The sequence below is a fragment of the Schistosoma haematobium genome, chromosome 3 (genome assembly GCF_000699445.3).
Source record: "Schistosoma haematobium chromosome 3, whole genome shotgun sequence".
NCBI classification, from domain to species: domain Eukaryota; kingdom Metazoa; phylum Platyhelminthes; class Trematoda; order Strigeidida; family Schistosomatidae; genus Schistosoma; species Schistosoma haematobium.
The window spans coordinates 30,677,492-30,698,291 of record NC_067198.1 but is presented as its reverse complement, the minus strand read 5'-3'; the positions used below and the strand labels follow the sequence as shown (position 1 = coordinate 30,698,291).

General features: G+C 40.4%; 1 protein-coding gene across 2 annotated transcripts; it reads right to left on the bottom strand.

The window, feature by feature from the left end:
- Positions 1-985: 985 nt before the first annotated feature.
- On the bottom strand, positions 986-16,383 carry MS3_00005504 (uncharacterized protein). Of its 2 annotated transcripts, none has more exons than XM_051213579.1 (7): positions 16,239-16,383; positions 16,057-16,201; positions 14,138-14,297; positions 13,122-13,305; positions 11,475-11,557; positions 7,045-7,110; positions 986-5,903 (listed from the first exon to the last, which is right to left on the bottom strand). In XM_051213579.1, the coding sequence occupies exons 1-7, from the start codon at positions 16,240-16,242 to the stop codon at positions 5,523-5,525; spliced, it is 1,023 nt and encodes a 340-aa protein (XP_051069568.1). In that variant the 5' UTR covers positions 16,243-16,383; the 3' UTR covers positions 986-5,522. The 2 variants fall into 2 exon arrangements, with proteins under 2 accessions (XP_051069568.1, XP_051069569.1); XM_051213580.1 differs by having other exon boundaries at positions 16,057-16,189; positions 16,239-16,319.
- Positions 16,384-20,800: the final 4,417 nt, after the last annotated feature.

Genomic DNA, 20,800 nt, shown 5'->3' with positions numbered 1-20,800 from the left:
GAGTTTTACCACCAATTATCTGTTCTTCTCCAGAAAGTGCGTTCGATAGATATTGTAGTACTAGCCGGAGACTTGAATGCTCAGGTCGGGCGTCTAGGCACAGAAGAGAGTCGTTTACGTGGCCCATGGGGACTTGTTGGTCTCAGGACAGATAACGGGGACGGGGACCGTCTACTGCAACTGCACAGACCACAACCTGTTTCTGGCTAGCACTAACTTTCGGCACAGTCATCGCCGATGTGCCACCTGGCGTCCTCCCTCTGCATTTCAAGCCTGGACTCAGATTGATCACATCGCAATCAGCTACCGCTGGCGTGGTTGTGTACGAGACTGCCGCTCCTTTTGGAGTACCTATCTGGACTGTGACCACGCCTTGGTCTGCGTAAATCTGACCTTACTTTTCAGTGGCCAACGAAGTGACCGCCACCAACGAATTGATGTTAGCAAGTTGGTAGCAACTTCTGTTGCAAGTAAGTATCCAACCGAGCTAGCTTCTAGGCTAGCTACCATTCCACCGAAAAGTATAGATGAGCATTGGTTTCAATTGCATGACGCCATGAAAATGGCGGGTACAGTCAATTGTGGGTTTGCGAAACGTCCCGCTTATAAGCACTGGGTTTCTTCAGGCTCCTTACAACTCATTGAAGCCCGTCGGTCTACTCCGAGTAACCGTGAGTTTGACCACAAACGAAGGTTGTTACGTAGCGAAATTGGGCAAAGCTTGCGTACGGACCGAGAAGCCTGGTGGTCGGAGCGTGCTAATAAGCTGGAAGCAGCAGCTGCATCTGGTAATTACCGGAAGCTCTTCCAACTAATCCGAACCACTGGCAGCAAGAAGTCTGGTGTGAGCGAAACAATCTGTGAGGATGACGGGATGCCAATCACTAACATCCATCGACGTCTTGGACGATGGGCAGAATTTTTTGAAGGACAGTTCAACTGGCCTGCTGCTCCGGGAGCATCGATCAGATTGTACTGCCCCCATGGCAGGTGACGACTTATCCACCAAATGAAGCGGAAGTCCGCAAGGAACTCCAACTCTTGAAGCGCTACAAATCACCTGGCCCAGATGACTTACCTCCGGCTCTTTTTAAAGATGGTGGTGACATTCTGACTAAGGAACTGACGACGTTGTTTACAAAGGTGTGGGAGCTAGAGAGTGTATCAACGTCATGGAATGAGTCGATAGTTGTCCCTATCTTTAAAAAGGGTTCACGTCGTTCCTGTAACAACTATCGGGGGATAAGTCTACTTCCGATTGCGTCCAAGCTATTGGCTTCCGTCATACTTCGTAGGTTGTTCAAAACCCGAGAAAGATTGACTCTCGAGGAGCAGGCTGGGTTTCGTTCTGGTCGAGGATGTATTGATCATATCCTCACCCTCCGCCAAATGTTAGAACACCGCCATACTTATCAAAGGCCAACAATCGTAGTGTTTCTTGACATCAGGGCTGCCTTCGATTCGTTGGATAGGACTGTTCTCTGGGATTGTCTATTGAAGAAGGGTGTGCCTGAGAAGTTTATTAACATCCTAAAAGCCCTATATACAAACACCTCAGGCAGAGTGAGGGGATACAACCACCTTTCTCCATTGTTCCATTCGAACAGTGGGGTTAGGCGGGGTTGCCCAATCTCACCATTCCCCTTCAACTTTGCCATCGACGACATCCTAGAAACAGCTCTGATGGATGTAAGTAATGGTGGTGTGGATCTGTTGCCTGGAGAAAGACTTCTCGACCTTGAGTATGCGGATGATATTGTCTTACTGTGCGATAATGCCCAAGACATGCAATTCGCGCTTAATCAGTTGGCAATCAGTGTCCGTAGGTACGGTATTTGCTTTGCACCTTCAAAGTGCAAAGTATTTCTACAAGACTGGTAGGATTCTAACCCTGTACTCACCCTGGATGGTGAGCAGATAGAAGTAGTCGAGAAGTTCGTGTATCTGGGTAGCTGCATAAGTGCTGGTGGTGGCGTGAGTGGTGCATCTATATTTGGTGCCCTCTTGTACCAATATTTATGTGTTCAAATAAATAAATAAATATGTTGTTGGGGACATCATCATCATATGGAGGATTTACATACATTCCCTGTCCACAACAAAAACACATCATATTCGTCTTCTCTTATATATTTATGTAATACCTAAAATGTCTGATTTACAATTGGTTGATCAATGAATGTCATGTATGTCTAGTCCTTTTTAGTGCTGATTGAATCATACAGTGTGGTCACTAGTCTAAGTGGCTCGACATTGCGCGCAGCATATTGGGAAGTAAGGTGGTGATTGGGAGTAGTCGACAGGAAACCATATATCTAGGTTTCATACCATTTGGCACCTCAGCATAATGTAAACAATATCAAGTCACTTCGACAAGTGATCACACTGCAACTGGATCGACAGAGTTCAGTTAATACTAAGGACTTTGCGATTGGTTACTACTCAGTGATCAATCAGTTGTAAATACATCTGAGTCCTACAGATCAGTTGCGCCCCGGATAGCTTAGTGATAACACCAACTGTAAAGCTGGGTGACACGGAATCAAGTCTGCCAGGGAGCATCTGTTCCAAAAAGATTACACCTTGTTGGTAAGTGTCAAATAGCACGAAACAGGTTTTGGGTTTCCTGTCGACTACCTCCAGTCACCCCTTACAGTTCAAATTATATACGTCAGTGGTAAGGTTATTCACCGTAGTTTCTTCTGGATTATTATGCACCTACTCGTTACATGGGCTCTTATTCACCTTCATGTGAATTGACATTGGAGTTAATAGGTATTTGTAAATTTGTCACAATCCCGTCAATCAATTGTTTTTGGTTACCACATCCATTCTTGTTGTTTCTGAGTTCAAAAATATTAGATATACAATTTAGATTTTAATAACGGTAACCTCCCTTTTTCGAATTTACCTGTACATAATTTTTTTCTATATTTTGTCATACATAAAATGATGTACAACTCTCATTTAACTTTTATCCCAGAAGTGTACTAGGTGTCGTGTTGACAGCGACTGTCGTTTCGTGGTGCACAATTGCTTCCAGTAAATTGTTTGTTCGTAGTTTGGATATGCAACACCAACGCATTCTTGTGGCGTATCCATGCGCCTTAGTGTATTGTGTATTTGCACTCCTAGTTGTGTTTTGATTCGCTTTCTGTTATTTAAATTATTGGATACATAGCTGTCAGATTTACTGATGGATAAACTTATGATGACCTGTAATATTTATCATGCGAAAAAGATACATTTTTTTCTATTAAAACATTCATTAAAAATGGAATTATGTTTGTTTATGAAACACTGTTAGAAATATACTGGGTTTCACTTGGAATTATGTGCCAGTATTAATAAACTGATATTGTTTTTATTTCAGGTTGGAGAAATTTAGAATGATATGCTCTTTACCGCAGTCACCAGAAAAAGTAATCGCTCTTAATCGACTTGAAATGACAGAGAGTGGGAGAGCTTATTTTCTTTCCCGAAATATTCGCACACGACTGTGAATTTATAGCTTCTCTTTAGGATGCCCTACTCCCCATGCTAACGTAGCAGGTGCATTTTCGCAATAGTCTTATATTATGCGGATTATTGTAACTATTCTCGATGTACAGTCAAGTGTTATCATTACTGTCTATCGATTTGATATAATCTTTTACTCAATAAATATAAGCTCCACATGGATGACAGTTCAGCTTACATTTCTAAAAGCCTGCTTGAATAGCAACTTTTGATTTCGATCATAAGGTTTTATACTTGGCGCAACTATCCTATGCCAAATAATTAGTTGGTATTTTTAAAAACTTTATCTAACACCGGGACTTGTTGGAGACTGAAAACCACCTGACAGTTGATTTCTAAACCCTGAGCTGCCCACCAATGCACACCCTTAAGCCTATTCATGATAGAGCGCAGAATCTTGGTGACCACGAAATACCACGCCACCTTCAATTTGGTGTTATAGTATGAATTACATGAAGGTTAATACTCATCCATGCACAGCATTTCCCAAAACAATGCACGTGTACAACTGGGAATTCAACTTCCTGCGCTGAACTTGATGATAACGATTATAAAGCAGAGCATCGCGGATAACCTAGTGTGTGGCGTAAATAACAAGAGGTACTGAAGAAACGAGGGTGACTGGTGATAGGCGAGAGGGAGACCGTATGGTCGAAATTATTTTGAAAAGTGACCCATTCTGTGTAAATCACGGAAACACCTGAAATAAAACAAAGCAGTGATGAGTGACTACAATGTCCAAGGAAAATTAGCGATCGTTTCGTTGTAGAGCTATAGTACGATGCACAGAAGATAAAATAAAATGTATTCATGGAAGAAAATATCCACTTATTTCTCCCACATAGAAGACGTGGGAATACTGTTTGCCCAGAGAAAATACATCACTACATGCTAGTTCGGTTTATGTAAAGCTTTGCTCTTGCACCTTACCAAAAGCACATTATTTACCTTACAACGGCATTTGCTCCTGGTCGTTACACTACCCAACTAATCTTAATACTTAGTTTGACAGCGTCATTCGTAGCTGTAGTTCAAGTGCGCGACAAAACTAAGCCGTTCTCACGATAAGTCTTTATTGTATTTAATATCCCAAAAACCAATACGGTGTTAAATTACTCTTTTAATAGGTATACGTAATTTTAGTTGTGTAGTGGATGCTACTCTCAAGGATGTTTGCGAATAAGGTGTATCGGAACGTAGCGTCGAATTCACAACCGTCAGGCAGTGAAGAGTTTCGGTGCATCGAAAGTATGACGTTTTGAAGGTTAGTCGAGAGGACAGTTCAGATTGCAGAACACACTGGAAGGTGCAAATGGACGATTGAATGCTATCTATACACACCATGTAATTGCTTCGTAACTTTCGCAATAAATATACATTTCTCCTGTTTATTGTCCTGTTCTATAGTTGATCCATAAGATGGTACTAACTCTATTAGGTTAAGCTATTGATTAATAACATTGAAGTAACCACTTTAGGTAACAAAATTTCAACAATTGACGATAAATGAATGTTTATTGTAAATCAACATATTTGGTATTGATGAAATAACAGTTCATGGTGGTGGTTTTGTAGGTGACTAATAAAAAAGGTGCACGGGAGAAAAGATGTACCTCAAGATGAGAATATATTGCTGGTTGTTTTAATGAGATTAGAAATGTTACATAGGTTTCATGATTCGTCCCAAAGGGAAATGAGTTTTTAAAAAAGTGTTTTTCAAGCAAAAATAACAAAAGAACATTGAGCTATCTAATATAAATAAGTATATACAAAGCTTATAAAACAAATAAGATAAAACGGACAAATATATATGGAATGCAACTCAAACCTGAGGATTATAAAAGTGGAATTCTGAGAATATATTATATGAATAAACAAAGCATTAAATAGACCGGATAGTTGTGAATACTTGACAAGTTGGCATTAAACGAAAAGCTTTTGATTATATTAATGCTTCGAAATAAAAGCGTGAAACGAGGTGGTTTACAAATGCAATTTCTCAATTAATAATTGTTACTCAGAATAGTTGGTTGATGTGAGTAAGTAGAGTGTCTTATGGGTCTATGAGAGTAAAATTGCTGAGACATCTGTGTCTCATTGAAGATGTTAGGACTAGAAATGAGACCTATGCCTGTTGGTGTGGAATTCATGAAAGGCGATATAGTATTCAAATTATCGTGAGGGAAGTGTAAAGTATTTGCTTTGATACACGAACCAGCAGACTGCACAGACAGAGGTTGTTGTAGCAAAGGTTGGAGAGAATATTCTTCTAAGCAAGTGGGATCTGTTTGAGGTGACGAGTTGACTAATTTTCGATAACGATCAATTTCATAGAAATACTGCAGTCTCACAGAAGCCGTAGATAGGCAGGCAATGAAAGTGTCCTATAGAAAAAGAAAACAAACTTTGATAAACTGCCTACAAAGACTACGAAAAACTAATGAACTTGACTGGATTTAAGTGTTCTCATCAGTAGTCAGGGATTGTGTACATAATGAATAACATTTACCATATGAAAGCCAAGAATAATGCTTGACCGTATAGACTTCGGTATGTGGAGAGAAGGGTTTAAACATTATTACAAGCGCCTGAAGCTAATCTAAACAACTTTCCTGAAAAATTGATAATGCTTTTCATTTAAGTAGAGAGAGTCAGTTGGTTGGTATTACGTTTACCTTGGGGTGTTCCGAATAACGTAGACGTCAAGAACTTACAAATTTATGAAGTGCATGCCACCCGACAAAATAAAAGAGGGCTGTAGCTCATAAAGGCGACAATGGTTGTATTTCTTGTATCATTCTATTTAGATAAACTGTTCAGCTCTAGGCTTGAAGAATTGATTGGCTGACGAGACGTTTGCGATCTAAGAAAACAGTAAATTCTTCATCTGCTATATATATATATATATATATATATATAGTGGACGACCACTAAATTAAGATACTAACTTATCACCCACATACATATGAGGACTAGGACCGGAGTTTAGGGAACTATAGAAACTCAAAACCATACTTAACTGAGATATGGAATAAACATTCAATTCCGCTAGCCAAGTGATGTTTCAGTTCGTCCAGATACATTTAATGGACCAAAATGACACTATGGGTCCAATGTCTTGTAGAACTGGTTCTTGTAGACCCGTACATGAAAAGAGTACTATATCCAAAAACATAACCACCAAAATCAAAACACTACCAAGAAATGCAACATGAATACAGTTTTGAAAAGAAGCATATACCGGTTATTGCTGGTGAACACAACAATCATTGCTGATCACGAGCAGGTCCAGAAAGCTAATTTAAACTTAAGCTCGATATCTAGTAAGTGTCAAGAAACTAATTTTTCAACATTAAATATTACCATCGAAATCAACGACACTGACCGTTGATTAATGGAAGGATACATGAAAAGTAATAGAACTTAGTTATATGTATTATACAGTCTTTGATGACAACGCAAAATTGTAGTGAGAGCTATTTTAAGCATGAAACTAACAAGTCACCGAAAAATGCCGCAACTCACCAAACCAAGAATCACCAAGAAACAAGCAATTAAAGCGCTTGCAAATAATGGTCCAATAGTGGAGGTCTGAAAACGGTATATAAATTCAGTAATCATATCATCAGAAATCAATACGACGAAATCTTTTATAAATTAACAATAATGACGAATAATCTGTTTTTAAAACCCCCCAAATGCCCTGGTATGGCCGAGAGCGGGGTGGATTCGCCCTCCCTCTGGAAATACTCTCACACGGCCACGCGTATACAGCCTCTGCCCGGCGCTTCAACCGGATTCCAAGTCAATGGTGCACATGGACTCCAGTATCCTGCGGGAACAAATGGTGTATGAACCAATCGTTGGTCACCGGCTACCATGGGACTGCATCTCCTCACGATGCTCCACTGCCTTGTGGGTTAGACCATTAGGTCAAAGGCTCGGGGTGTGGCCCCTAAGAAAACCACCTGCTTCGGTTTGGGCACCCGGGCAGTATCACAGCCCACACACAATTAATGAACTGAACTGTCTATGATCATGGAAACTAATTCTCTTGCTTCGACGAACAATCAAATGATTCAAATATTATTATTGCTATTGCTATTATTATTATTATTATTATTATTATTATTATTATTATTATTATTATTATTATTATTATTAGTATTATTTACTACATCATTATTCACCCTCTTTTATTCCTACTCTATCTATACTTATTTTTTTCGACTTATACAGCAGCTTGTCTATGGTGGAAATTTGACTCTATCTAAACGTTCTCGAGTCACTGTCCGGTTGAAAATTGTATGTCACCACCGAATACGAGGACTGAAGCAGTTTTTCTGAAACCACGTGCACCATTCAAACTGGCTGCCTTCAACGTTCGCACATTTATGCAGGTCGGACAACAGATAGAGCTGGCTATGTCTTTGGAAAGTCTTACTATCGACGTTTGTTGTCTATCCGAGACCCGTATTCATGACTCTGGCGAAGTACTACAAATTCGATCTCCATCTGTCGCTTCAAAAGCTTGTTTTACGTGCGCTTAATCGGGGACCCTGTGGTATCTTCGTCTGGTCTTGCTGGCGTTGGTGTCGCACTAAGCGCTAGAGCTGAGGCAGCACTAATCGATTGGATCCCCATTAATAGTCGGTTATGTGCTGTTAGATTAAAGAGTTCCATCAAAGTGAGGAGAAATCGGCGTGAGAAACGATGTATTTTCGTCATCTCCGCCTATGCTCCGACAGATTGCAGCCCGGATGCAATCAAGGATGAGTTTTACCACCAATTATCTGTTCTTCTCCAGAAAGTGCGTTCGATAGATATTGTAGTACTAGCCGGAGACTTGAATGCTCAGGTCGGGCGTCTAGGCACAGAAGAGAGTCGTTTACGTGGCCCATGGGGACTTGTTGGTCTCAGGACAGATAACGGGGACGGGGACCGTCTACTGCAACTGCACAGACCACAACCTGTTTCTGGCTAGCACTAACTTTCGGCACAGTCATCGCCGATGTGCCACCTGGCGTCCTCCCTCTGCATTTCAAGCCTGGACTCAGATTGATCACATCGCAATCAGCTACCGCTGGCGTGGTTGTGTACGAGACTGCCGCTCCTTTTGGAGTACCTATCTGGACTGTGACCACGCCTTGGTCTGCGTAAATCTGACCTTACTTTTCAGTGGCCAACGAAGTGACCGCCACCAACGAATTGATGTTAGCAAGTTGGTAGCAACTTCTGTTGCAAGTAAGTATCCAACCGAGCTAGCTTCTAGGCTAGCTACCATTCCACCGAAAAGTATAGATGAGCATTGGTTTCAATTGCATGACGCCATGAAAATGGCGGGTACAGTCAATTGTGGGTTTGCGAAACGTCCCGCTTATAAGCACTGGGTTTCTTCAGGCTCCTTACAACTCATTGAAGCCCGTCGGTCTACTCCGAGTAACCGTGAGTTTGACCACAAACGAAGGTTGTTACGTAGCGAAATTGGGCAAAGCTTGCGTACGGACCGAGAAGCCTGGTGGTCGGAGCGTGCTAATAAGCTGGAAGCAGCAGCTGCATCTGGTAATTACCGGAAGCTCTTCCAACTAATCCGAACCACTGGCAGCAAGAAGTCTGGTGTGAGCGAAACAATCTGTGAGGATGACGGGATGCCAATCACTAACATCCATCGACGTCTTGGACGATGGGCAGAATTTTTTTGAAGGACAGTTCAACTGGCCTGCTGCTCCGGGAGCATCGGTCAGATTGTACTGCCCCCCATGGCAGGTGACGACTTATCCACCAAATGAAGCGGAAGTCCGCAAGGAACTCCAACTCTTGAAGCGCTACAAATCACCTGGCCCAGATGACTTACCTCCGGCTCTTTTTAAAGATGGTGGTGACATTCTGACTAAGGAACTGACGACGTTGTTTACAAAGGTGTGGGAGCTAGAGAGTGTATCAACGTCATGGAATGAGTCGATAATTGTCCCTATCTTTAAAAAGGGTTCACGTCGTTCCTGTAACAACTATCGGGGGATAAGTCTACTTCCGATTGCGTCCAAGCTATTGGCTTCCGTCATACTTCGTAGGTTGTTCAAAACCCGAGAAAGATTGACTCTCGAGGAGCAGGCTGGGTTTCGTTCTGGTCGAGGATGTATTGATCATATCCTCACCCTCCGCCAAATGTTAGAACACCGCCATACTTATCAAAGGCCAACAATCGTAGTGTTTCTTGACATCAGGGCTGCCTTCGATTCGTTGGATAGGACTGTTCTCTGGGATTGTCTATTGAAGAAGGGTGTGCCTGAGAAGTTTATTAACATCCTAAAAGCCCTATATACAAACACCTCAGGCAGAGTGAGGGGATACAACCACCTTTCTCCATTGTTCCATTCGAACAGTGGGGTTAGGCGGGGTTGCCCAATCTCACCATTCCCCTTCAACTTTGCCATCGACGACATCCTAGAAACAGCTCTGATGGATGTAAGTAATGGTGGTGTGGATCTGTTGCCTGGAGAAAGACTTCTCGACCTTGAGTATGCGGATGATATTGTCTTACTGTGCGATAATGCCCAAGACATGCAATTCGCGCTTAATCAGTTGGCAATCAGTGTCCGTAGGTACGGTATTTGCTTTGCACCTTCAAAGTGCAAAGTATTTCTACAAGACTGGTAGGATTCTAACCCTGTACTCACCCTGGATGGTGAGCAGATAGAAGTAGTCGAGAAGTTCGTGTATCTGGGTAGCTGCATAAGTGCTGGTGGTGGCGTGAGTGATGAGATCAATGCACGTATAGTGAAAGCCAGAGCGGCTTATACCAATCTGGGCCATCTTTGGCGCCTTCGTGATGTTAGTCTGGCTGTAAAAGGTCGGATCTACAACGCGTCAGTGAGAGCAGTTTTGCTCTATGCTTGTGAAACCTGGCCTCTCCGAGTTGAGGATGTTAGATGACTCTCTGTGTTTGATCATCATTGTCTCCGAAAAATTGCTGACATCCAGTGGCAACACCATGTCAGTAATGCAGAGGTTCGGCATCGTGTATTCGGGCGCAGAGACGATAATCCAATCGGTGTCACCATCTTGAAACACCGACTTCGGTGGCTTGGACATGTTCTACGAATGTCGTCCCAGAGAATTCCACGTCGTGCATTATTTGCCGACTCTGGGACTGGTTGGAAAAAGCGGAGAGGTGATCAGTGTATGACATGGTGTCGTGGTATGAAAGAAAGCTGCAAAAGACTGGCTTGTGTTGGTCCTTCACGACTCCCTGGCTGGGGTCCGACAGATGGTGCGACACAGTGGCTAGAGACGTTATCAGATATGGCTCAGAATAGAAGCCAGTGGCGATCCTGCAGTAACCTTCTTTTACTTTCTTCATAAAAAGTGGTTGTTTCTTCCTTAACTGAAAGATTTCTTCTGATTGTACCTTTCCGTTCCCCCATTATGACTATGATTATTACTACACTCCCTTACACCAATCTCTTCATTATTGTTTATTATTAGTATTATCATTTTTTTATGTTCCTCACTTTTTTTTCTTCTTAAATTCTCATTTTTTTGTGTGGCGCATCTATATTTGGTGCCCTCTTGTACCAATATATATGTGTTCAAATAAATAAATAAATAAATAAAATACTTATCAAAATAAGCAAACTTTATGTCAGATTTAGACACTGCCATAAATATTTGATTGTCTCACAAAGGCAGTTCAGCAGACGATAGTAATTTACCCAGATTTACAGAATATAAGTGACATCTCCATGATCCAACGATGTAACAGTTACAGAACTCGACTGCTAATTTGCTAACCAAAGATTATTACTAGGTCTTGCATGAAATATGCTGAAAATATGCCCTTATACCTGTCTAATAAGTTACTTTATTACAACTTAAAAGATTTCATGAAATTTCTGCAACAGACAAACGATAAAAGTAATATGTGAAGATAATTGTTTACAATTAAAATGATTTACCTGTTGACATAAATGTGTAAATGCGCTGGGCGAATTTACGTATTCACTCCATAGACTAGTATCTAGTGGTCTACGATAAAGGCCTAAAACAAATTAATATCATTTGAAAGATTTCATTAGATTTTTTAAAAATGACATTCAGTCCAAGTATATTTAGAACTGAGAAATCGTAAAACTGACCACAGCTTAGTTGCACAAAAAACATTATGAAATGGAGCCGATGGCCACGTGAGACATTTATGGTTGAATGCTAATGAAGCACTCGATAAAAAGCGAAAAAATTAGTCGTAAACAGATCAAGATACAATGTCGGTTCATAAGGTCACAAATTGTCAGTCATGTAGAGAGAGGTAGGCTTAGTGAGATACTGGAATATTTTATGATATTTAAATCCAGTCACTACTGTACATCTATTCACTATTTATTTTTAGAACCTTATTACTTCACGTCTACTTTTTCTGTGAGCGCGTATTTCTTTACCATTTCACTGAATCTACTTTCTCTTTTTCGAAGTAATTCAGTAAACCTTGTTGTAAAATATCCTTACTGTTTTTTTTCTCAAACGTGTATCTGAAGTTGAATCATAATCTTAAACTCAAAGTTATTTTATAAATTTCATCAGCATTAGCATGGTATTTCTTAGAGTTTTACTAAATTCTACACTAGTTAACATAGGACGCAGAATTAATGATTATAAATATGAGACGTATAAACCAACCACAATAGACTTACACGTTGAAAGAACGACTTTTCTTCTTCTTCTTCTAAAACCCTAGGCTTGACTTTAATATTGTTTAACCATCTATTATACTGCATGCAGTGATTCTAAGAAATTCAACGGTGAATAATTGCAGCTAGCTGCTATCTACCGTTATCAGAGACTCACTTATGTCGTAACATAGACAAATAGTTTCGCTTATAAGTATTTCGAATGACGTGATTTAAAAAAATCTTGAATATACCTTGTGTATTAGTGTAGTGATGCCGTTGGACATTATTCCGTGTAGTTTGCCGTAGTCTATCATAAAAATGAAGAAATCAGTGCACTGAACATATTTCGGGAAATCAATAAGGAATCATCATTTTATATTCACTGAATAGTGCTTTACGTGGGATTTCTAAGTAGAACATTATTACTGATCGAGCTATTACAATTTCGCAAACACGAATCCAGATAATTTGAAATGATGAAAGGAATCTTGATCAATCGAAGATCTAAGATGATATGGAGTCACCGACTGACAATCGCACGCGAAACCAAATGCACTGACTTCTCAAATTAAGACAGTTCTCGAATAAGTGGTAATCGAGAACACGGAATGACTGGCTACACAATTCTACTGAATGTTTTGATGAAATAAAATACTCTTCTATATAAAAGGGTGAGCAACAAAATGAATATGATTAAGAATCAAATATACCTTGATCTGTTTGCATCCGATCAATATCTAATAAATTCAAGACTAGAAAAATGTGTTCCTCCTGTTTCTCTTAATCATAAATATCCAAAGTTTGGAACCTTTAATAAGTTGCATGAAGTTCTCTCTTTTGTGGTTTACATATGAGCATAAACTTAACTTTATTAGGCATTGTATTACATATAAAACTCGTTATCGTGCTAAATTAACGCAACAAATAGAAACGTACCATAATGTGTGAGATTAAATGTATACGTGAAATCTCTTTCATCTTTATTCGTACTAATACTACGCCAATAATCTGTTTCTTCTCTACATACAATATGTACCATTACCCAAAGAAAGACCGGTATAGACAAAGTGACAAAAATAAGAAGCCAAATGAATGTAACCAAGTAGGCCAACCCCAACAACTGTAAATATACGTTATATCGAAAAGAAAGCATTGTATTAGACATAAATGATATTATTAGAATAGTACTTATGATATTACAAAAATTTAAAACTTAGGTTGTTATTTATATTACATAATCGGCCTTCTTTACACGGAATGAGTCTCGGAAGCGTAGTCTTCGATTCCAATACATATGATTGAAAAGAATTCAAAACAGTGGTAGAATCTTACCTACTCATACTTGACACTAGTTATGACTGGAGTTTTAAGATTATTATTTGGTGAATAATTTGTAAACATAGCAGAAACTTAAAGGAGTCAATTGCATCGAAACGCACTAATAACAACATCACGAAATACGATGCTGAATAACACCAACTTAGTACGGTTTTCGAGATTCCAGTTGATTACTGGTGTGTCTATAAATACTAAATCGACGTTTACAACCATAAAATGGGAAGCTACGGGCGTTAGAAAGTTTCCAATATACATAGACAGAGGGTTTTACTCGATTAGGATTTCATCTAGTTTCTTCCAAAAACTTTGCCGAATGTCAAAAGATAAGTATGTGAAAATAGGATATAGCTGCGTTTTTTCAAAAAAGCTTGCCAAGCCCAAATAAAAAGTCCTGAAATGAAAATAACGAAGGCCGGATTACTCAGAAATAGAAAAATATTACGAAAGGACAGAAAATTATAACAGTCTAGGCATTAGTAAAGTTGCTTGTTGACCAAGGTTTAAATAAATAGACACTTGCGAAATTGATCAAAACCATTGAACATGCGAAAAACACGGGAAAGAAACATACAATAAAAGTGAAGTAAACGGAGCACACAAACATTATAACTTACAAATCGTGAAGAACGACGACCGCATAAAATGCCATGTTTGTTGGGATAGAATTTTGAGCGTGTGTCACCCGTTGTGACTGCTCCTACGATAACATTTATGATGCCAAAGATCATGGTTAAAACACACACAATTATTCCCAATGTTTGAAACATTTTCGGTCTGATTAGAAAATATGATAAACTTCTATAAACCAAATGACTCGGAATTTTAGGAAAACATTGTTAAATGAATAAGTTTTGTTAGTTTATATATATATATATATATATATATATATATATATATATATATATATATATATATAAATTCCCACCCAAATATCCAAACAGTCAGTCAGTCAGCTACAACATAGGACCAGGCACATATATGCATCGGTCCAAGTTGCCATACCGCATTAACACCGGATTCATAGAAGTAGTAACTCAATGGTCGTAATATACAAAAGAAAGATTGCATATTAGGACATAGTACAGGAAGAAAGATATGAAGCGAATTTAAGAGAAGACAAAGAGTGTATACACCTACGCTATTGTGGTCGATTCTGAGTCATGTCACCAAAAGTCTCCAACCATTGGTTACGATAGTCACGCGGACCCCAACTAAGTAATCTGCATCTACCAACATGGCTCAGATCAGAAGTTAGTGACTTCAAGAACTGATGCCATGTTTTGGTTTGGTCGCCCCCAACTTTCCGCTAACCATCCCCAACACCGGTTAGCATTGCGTGTCGTGGTCATAGGTGTCCAGGCATACGCAACACGTGGCCCAACCATCTCAGTCGATGAAGATTCACAACCTCATCAACTGATTTACCATCATTCCCTAATACACTGCGTTTAACCTCACTATTACTTACCCTTCCACGACACTACTGAGTGGGTTGTGTTTACACTAGGGTGTACATATACGTATTGCTTTGAAGTCATCAAACTTTATAAAATTTTACTTCCAATAAAATAGTTACCAAACATTGCTAATGAAATATTATACATTTGATAAAGTATATTAAATGAACCCCGAGTTGTCAGTTTAAACACTTCCGATTCCCGTAATGTAAAAGTTATGCTATGAACTGAAGATTTGAGCTTTAGAACGATTTTACACACAGGTGTTTGAATGGTGGCAAAGCTACATCAGTATATGTATGACGATCCAAAAACATAAAAGCATGTTGTTTGTAATGAGACTAATAAATATAAGTGGTCACTCATTTCAACGCAACGCAGAACTTGGCACATCTATCTCGGTCTCAGTTATCATAACCTATTAGGATAGGGAAACTGTCTGGGCAAATTTCAGAGTAGCAAAAATAGTAACAGTATTAGCGAAAGTAGAAAACACTAAACATTGAAGATACGGTTCGAGGAATATAATTTAATGAGATGAAAATATATTCAAAGCTGGAATCTAGGGGGAAATGGGTTTATTCTGTAGGAAACTAACAAAATCATCGTGATATATGGATTTTATCGGATGATTACCAATAGGGCTAAGCTAGGTGTTTATCTTGAACATTTACAGGTAGAAAACCGGTAACATCGACGGAAATGAACACACCCTATCACATAAATCATTTTCCACGGTTTACGGGACTTCATCAGGAAACAAGACTTTGGAACGGGAGACAATACACATACGAAGAATTTGTGAATTAAGACAAGGGAATAATCAGAGTTTCATTTGTTTGGGATTTATCAACAAATAGTTATTAGCAACGAAACAGATTTTGCAACTCGTATGATACAACAGCCATTGTATAGCCAGAAAATATCACACATACTATGCAACAGTAATGATAATAGTCTAATTTGCCAAAGGAATTTTGACAAAAATCTCGTTAAGGCTAATAAGAACCTAAATAACGACTGTTACTATTTTAATAACAAATGAGACTAGGACCTGTTCAGTTTAAATATCTTACTCGTCGACTGGGTAAAACCTGTTTTCGAAAAAGTCGTCTATACGTTTCAGAGCTTCGAAGTTCGTCCCACACATGATCCCCGAACCACACACGACCAAAATGAATCCAATTAGAGAAACAAACGGTACACGTTCTAGACAACCATCTGAAATGAAATCCGAAAATTGTGAGGAATTTCTTACCCATTGTCTGACAACATACACAAGACTGGAATCTCCTACTTCTCGTCCCAACAACAAACGTCCTTGATCGGAACACACCGCCAGCACTTAATATTCCAACGAAGAACTAGCTATCACTAAATTAAATCTGTGAACTAACATCTCGATGTAAAAAAGCGATCTTTTTTAAATTAAATAAAACCTTGAAAAGTTAGACTTTCCTTGCTCATGGTTTATTTGTCACTTACTCAAAAGTGAGTTGTTGAGAATGGAATATCAAATGGTTCAAATGGTTGTGGACGGAATAGAAGAAGCTTTCGCTTAACAGGCTACCGTGTCTAGTAGCAGGGGATCACCAAATCCTCCAGACAGGGACCTAGGTATGTTAACAATAAAAGACGAAAAGAAATTGGTAAATCATAGTGTGTATGTACTCTAATGGGTAAAGGTTAAGTGAATGGGGGCGCTCTTCGTAAGGTTTAAATTTGAGTCCTCGAACAAATTTCGTGGCTCGCCGTTGGATGCGCTCCAAAGTGTCCTTATCCTTTTGGAGTGAGGAGGGAAATACTATGTTTCCGTACTCTAAATGGGGACGGATAAAACTATTGAAGACTATATGGAAAGTTCTTCCGTCAAACTGGCCAAAAATGCACTTCGATGTTGCCACTGCAAGGTTTGCTCGAAAGGCATTTTTGTCAGAGTTAGCATAAGACTTTAAATCGTAGGGCACCAGGATTCCTAAATCTTTTTCGACTTGGGATACTATTAGAGAGGAGTTTCCTAAGTTATAACTGTAGTCTGCGACATGACGCAGATGGAAGATAATTTCGTTTACTGGGCTTTTTTGCTGAGCAGAGATGGATGGTTTTGTGTCCTTATAGATATATTGATGAACATATTAATTAGAGATGAGCAACCTTAAGGCCTCAGCTCCTATTTTAGCCCGTCAGCTTATCAGTTGGCAAATATAAATATTTGACTTCTGTTCTATGAATTAGGCCATGAATTTCAGAGTTCTGGCACTCTATTTGATGTCAGTTGGAAATAAAAACTCTGATTTTGGCTACAGGCGGTTATTATGAATTTGATCTAGGAACAGCTTCTGTTGTAGGGCCAGTGAAATGTCACTGAGCCCTAGCAAATCATCCGGCGGTTGAGTCACGAAATGTCCAACAGATCATCGATCCCTGCCAAGGTCAAGGACAACCAACGCGCATTACTTAATCGTACGCCATGGGACAGTGGTCTTACTTTCGCTTGTATCTACTTTAACTAATATATTTCTGTAATAACGTCCTCTGTGTTGTACAGTCTTCGAAGCATTTATGGTACCTTGATACGTCAATGGGGTAGTCCACGTAAAGTGCTGACCACGAGGTTTGACTTCAATGTTAGCTGGTTCGTCACACCATCCCCGTCTATCTCGAGTAGGCCTCCGGTCAATTGACATGGATCATCAACGTTGGTGATCTACAATGTCATTATTTACATTTTCAGAATTTTCTTTATTTTTTACAGTCACTGCTACTGAGAATAAACTGTTGTCTAAGTTTGATATCTGGTATTTTGGCACACGCCGCATGATACACTGATCAATGTTCTAAAATTGGACAAATGCCTATACTGCGAATTGATACCATTCATGTACCTACCACGTTAACAGACTGCTAGCACCACTATGACATAGGGCCCTTTGAAATGTCACTGATTGTTAATGATTTGCAGCACACAAGGTCTGGCTGGCTGTAAAGCAAATCAGAAACTTTGAGACTTGGCTCGCTAGCTCATTTTGTTTCCCTTATTTTCACCTAAATAACCGAAGCATTCCATATTTATAGTTATTATTATAATTGTTATCATGATTGGTCTGCTGACGCATGGGATGCTCTTTTCTGCATTTCTTCTTCCAACTCTCTTTTTTCCTTCTCGTCAGATTTTATTCTAAGGCATAGTGTCCCGTATTGCACTTAGATGAACCAAATTTTCAGGTGAATTTTATCTTCACCATGTACATATGAACCGTACAAATTGATACTTTGCAATTCGAAGGTGCGAAGCAAATACCGTACCTACGGACACTGATTGCCAACTGATTAAGCGCGAATTGCATGTCTTGGGCATTATCGCACAGTAAGACAATATCATCCGCATACTCAAGGTCGAGAAGTCTTTCTCCAGGCAACAGATCCACACCACCATTACTTACATCCATCAGAGCTGTTTCTAGGATGTCGTCGATGGCAAAGTTGAAGGGGAATGGTGAGATTGGGCAACCCCGCCTAACCCCACTGTTCGAATGGAACAATGGAGAAAGGTGGTTGTTTGCCCTCACTCTACCCAATTACCATGATACGGCCGAGAGTGGGGTGAACCCGCCGTCCCTCTCGAAATGCTCTCACACGGTCGTGCGTATACAGCCTCTGCCAAGGAAGTCCTACTCACTGCCTTCTCGTGGCATTACTGTTGTTTGCGAAAACGAGAGGATGAAAAGCGAATGTCCGGCGCTTCAACCGGATCCCGAACCAATGGTGCGCATGGGCTCCAATATCTTGCGGGAACAAATGGTGTATGAACCAATCGTCTGTCACCGGCTACCATGAGACTGCATCTCCTCATGATGTTCCACTGCCTTGTGGGTCAGACTTTCAGGTCGAAGGCTTGGGGTTGGGCCCCCTAAGAAAACCACCTGCTTCGGTTCGGGAACCCGGGCAGTATCACGGCCCTCACACAAATAAAATGAAAACGACGATATTTACTGAAAATTCTATTCACGCTTCGATTAACAGTCAAACAATTCACATTATTATTATTATTTACTACATCATTATTCACCCTCTTTTATTCCCACTCTATCTATACTTATTTTTTTCGACTTATACAGCAGCTTGTCTATGGTGGAAATTTGACTCTATCTAAACGTTCTCGAGTCACTGTCCGGTTGAAAATTGTATGTCACCACCGAATACGAGGACTGAAGCAGTTTTTCTGAAACCACGTGCACCATTCAAACTGGCTGCCTTCAACGTTCGCACATTTATGCAGGTCGGACAACAGATAGAGCTGGCTATGTCTTTGGAAAGTCTTACTATCGACGTTTGTTGTCTATCCGAGACCCGTATTCATGACTCTGGCGAAGTACTACAAATTCGATCTCCATCTGTCGCTTCAAAAAGCTTGTTTTACGTGCGCTTATCCGGGGACCCTGTGGCATCTTCGTCTGGTCTTGCTGGCGTTGGTGTCGCACTAAGCGCTAGAGCTGAGGCAGCACTAATCGATTGGATCCCCATTAATAGTCGGTTATGTGCTGTTAGATTAAAGAGTTCCATCAAAGTGAGGAGAAATCGGCGTGAGAAACGATGTATTTTCGTCATCTCCGCCTATGCTCCGACAGATTGCAGCCCGGATGCAATCAAGGATGAGTTTTACCACCAATTATCTGTTCTTCTCCAGAAAGTGCGTTCGATAGATATTGTAGTACTAGCCGGAGACTTGAATGCTCAGGTCGGGCGTCTAGGCACAGAAGAGAGTCGTTTACGTGGCCCATGGGGACTTGTTAGTCTCAGGACAGATAACGGGGACGGGGACCGTCTACTGCAACTGCACAGACCACAACCTGTTTCTGGCTAGCACTAACTTTCGGCACAGTCATCGCCGATGTGCCACCTGGCGTCCTCCCTCTGCATTTCAAGCCTGGACTCAGATTGATCACATCGCAATCAGCTACCGCTGGCGTGGTTGTGTACGAGACTGCCGCTCCTTTTGGAGTACCTATCTGGACTGTGACCACGCCTTGGTCTGCGTAAATCTGACCTTACTTTTCAGTGGCCAACGAAGTGACCGCCACCAACGAATTGATGTTAGCAAGTTGGTAGCAACTTCTGTTGCAAGTAAGTATCCAACCGAGCTAGCTTCTAGGCTAGCTACCATTCCACCGAAAAGTATAGATGAGCATTGGTTTCAATTGCATGACGCCATGAAAATGGTGACTTTGTGACTAATGAACTGAAGGCGTTGTTTACAACGGTCTGAGAGCAAGAGAGTGTTTGATCATCGATCTCTCCGAAGGATTGCTGACATCCAGTGGCAACACCATGTCAGTAATGCAGAGGTTCGGCATCGTGTATTCGGGCGCAGAGACGATAATCCAATCGGTGTCACCATCTTGAAACACCGACTTCGGTGGCTTGGACATGTTCTACGAATGTCGTCCCAGAGAATTCCACGTCGTGCATTATTTGCCGACTCTGGGACTGGTTGGAAAAAGCGGAGAGGTGATCAGTGTATGACATGGTGTCGTGGTATGAAAGAAAGCTGCAAAAGACTGGCTTGTGTTGGTCCTTCACGACTCCCTGGCTGGGGTCCGACAGATGGTGCGACACAGTGGCTAGAGACGTTATCAGATATGGCTCAGAATAGAAGCCAGTGGCGATCCTGCAGTAACCTTCTTTTACTTTCTTCATAAAAAGTGGTTGTTTCTTCCTTAACTGAAAGATTTCTTCTGATTGTACCTTTCCGTTCCCCCATTATGACTATGATTATTACTACACTCCCTTACACCAATCTCTTCATTATTGTTTATTATT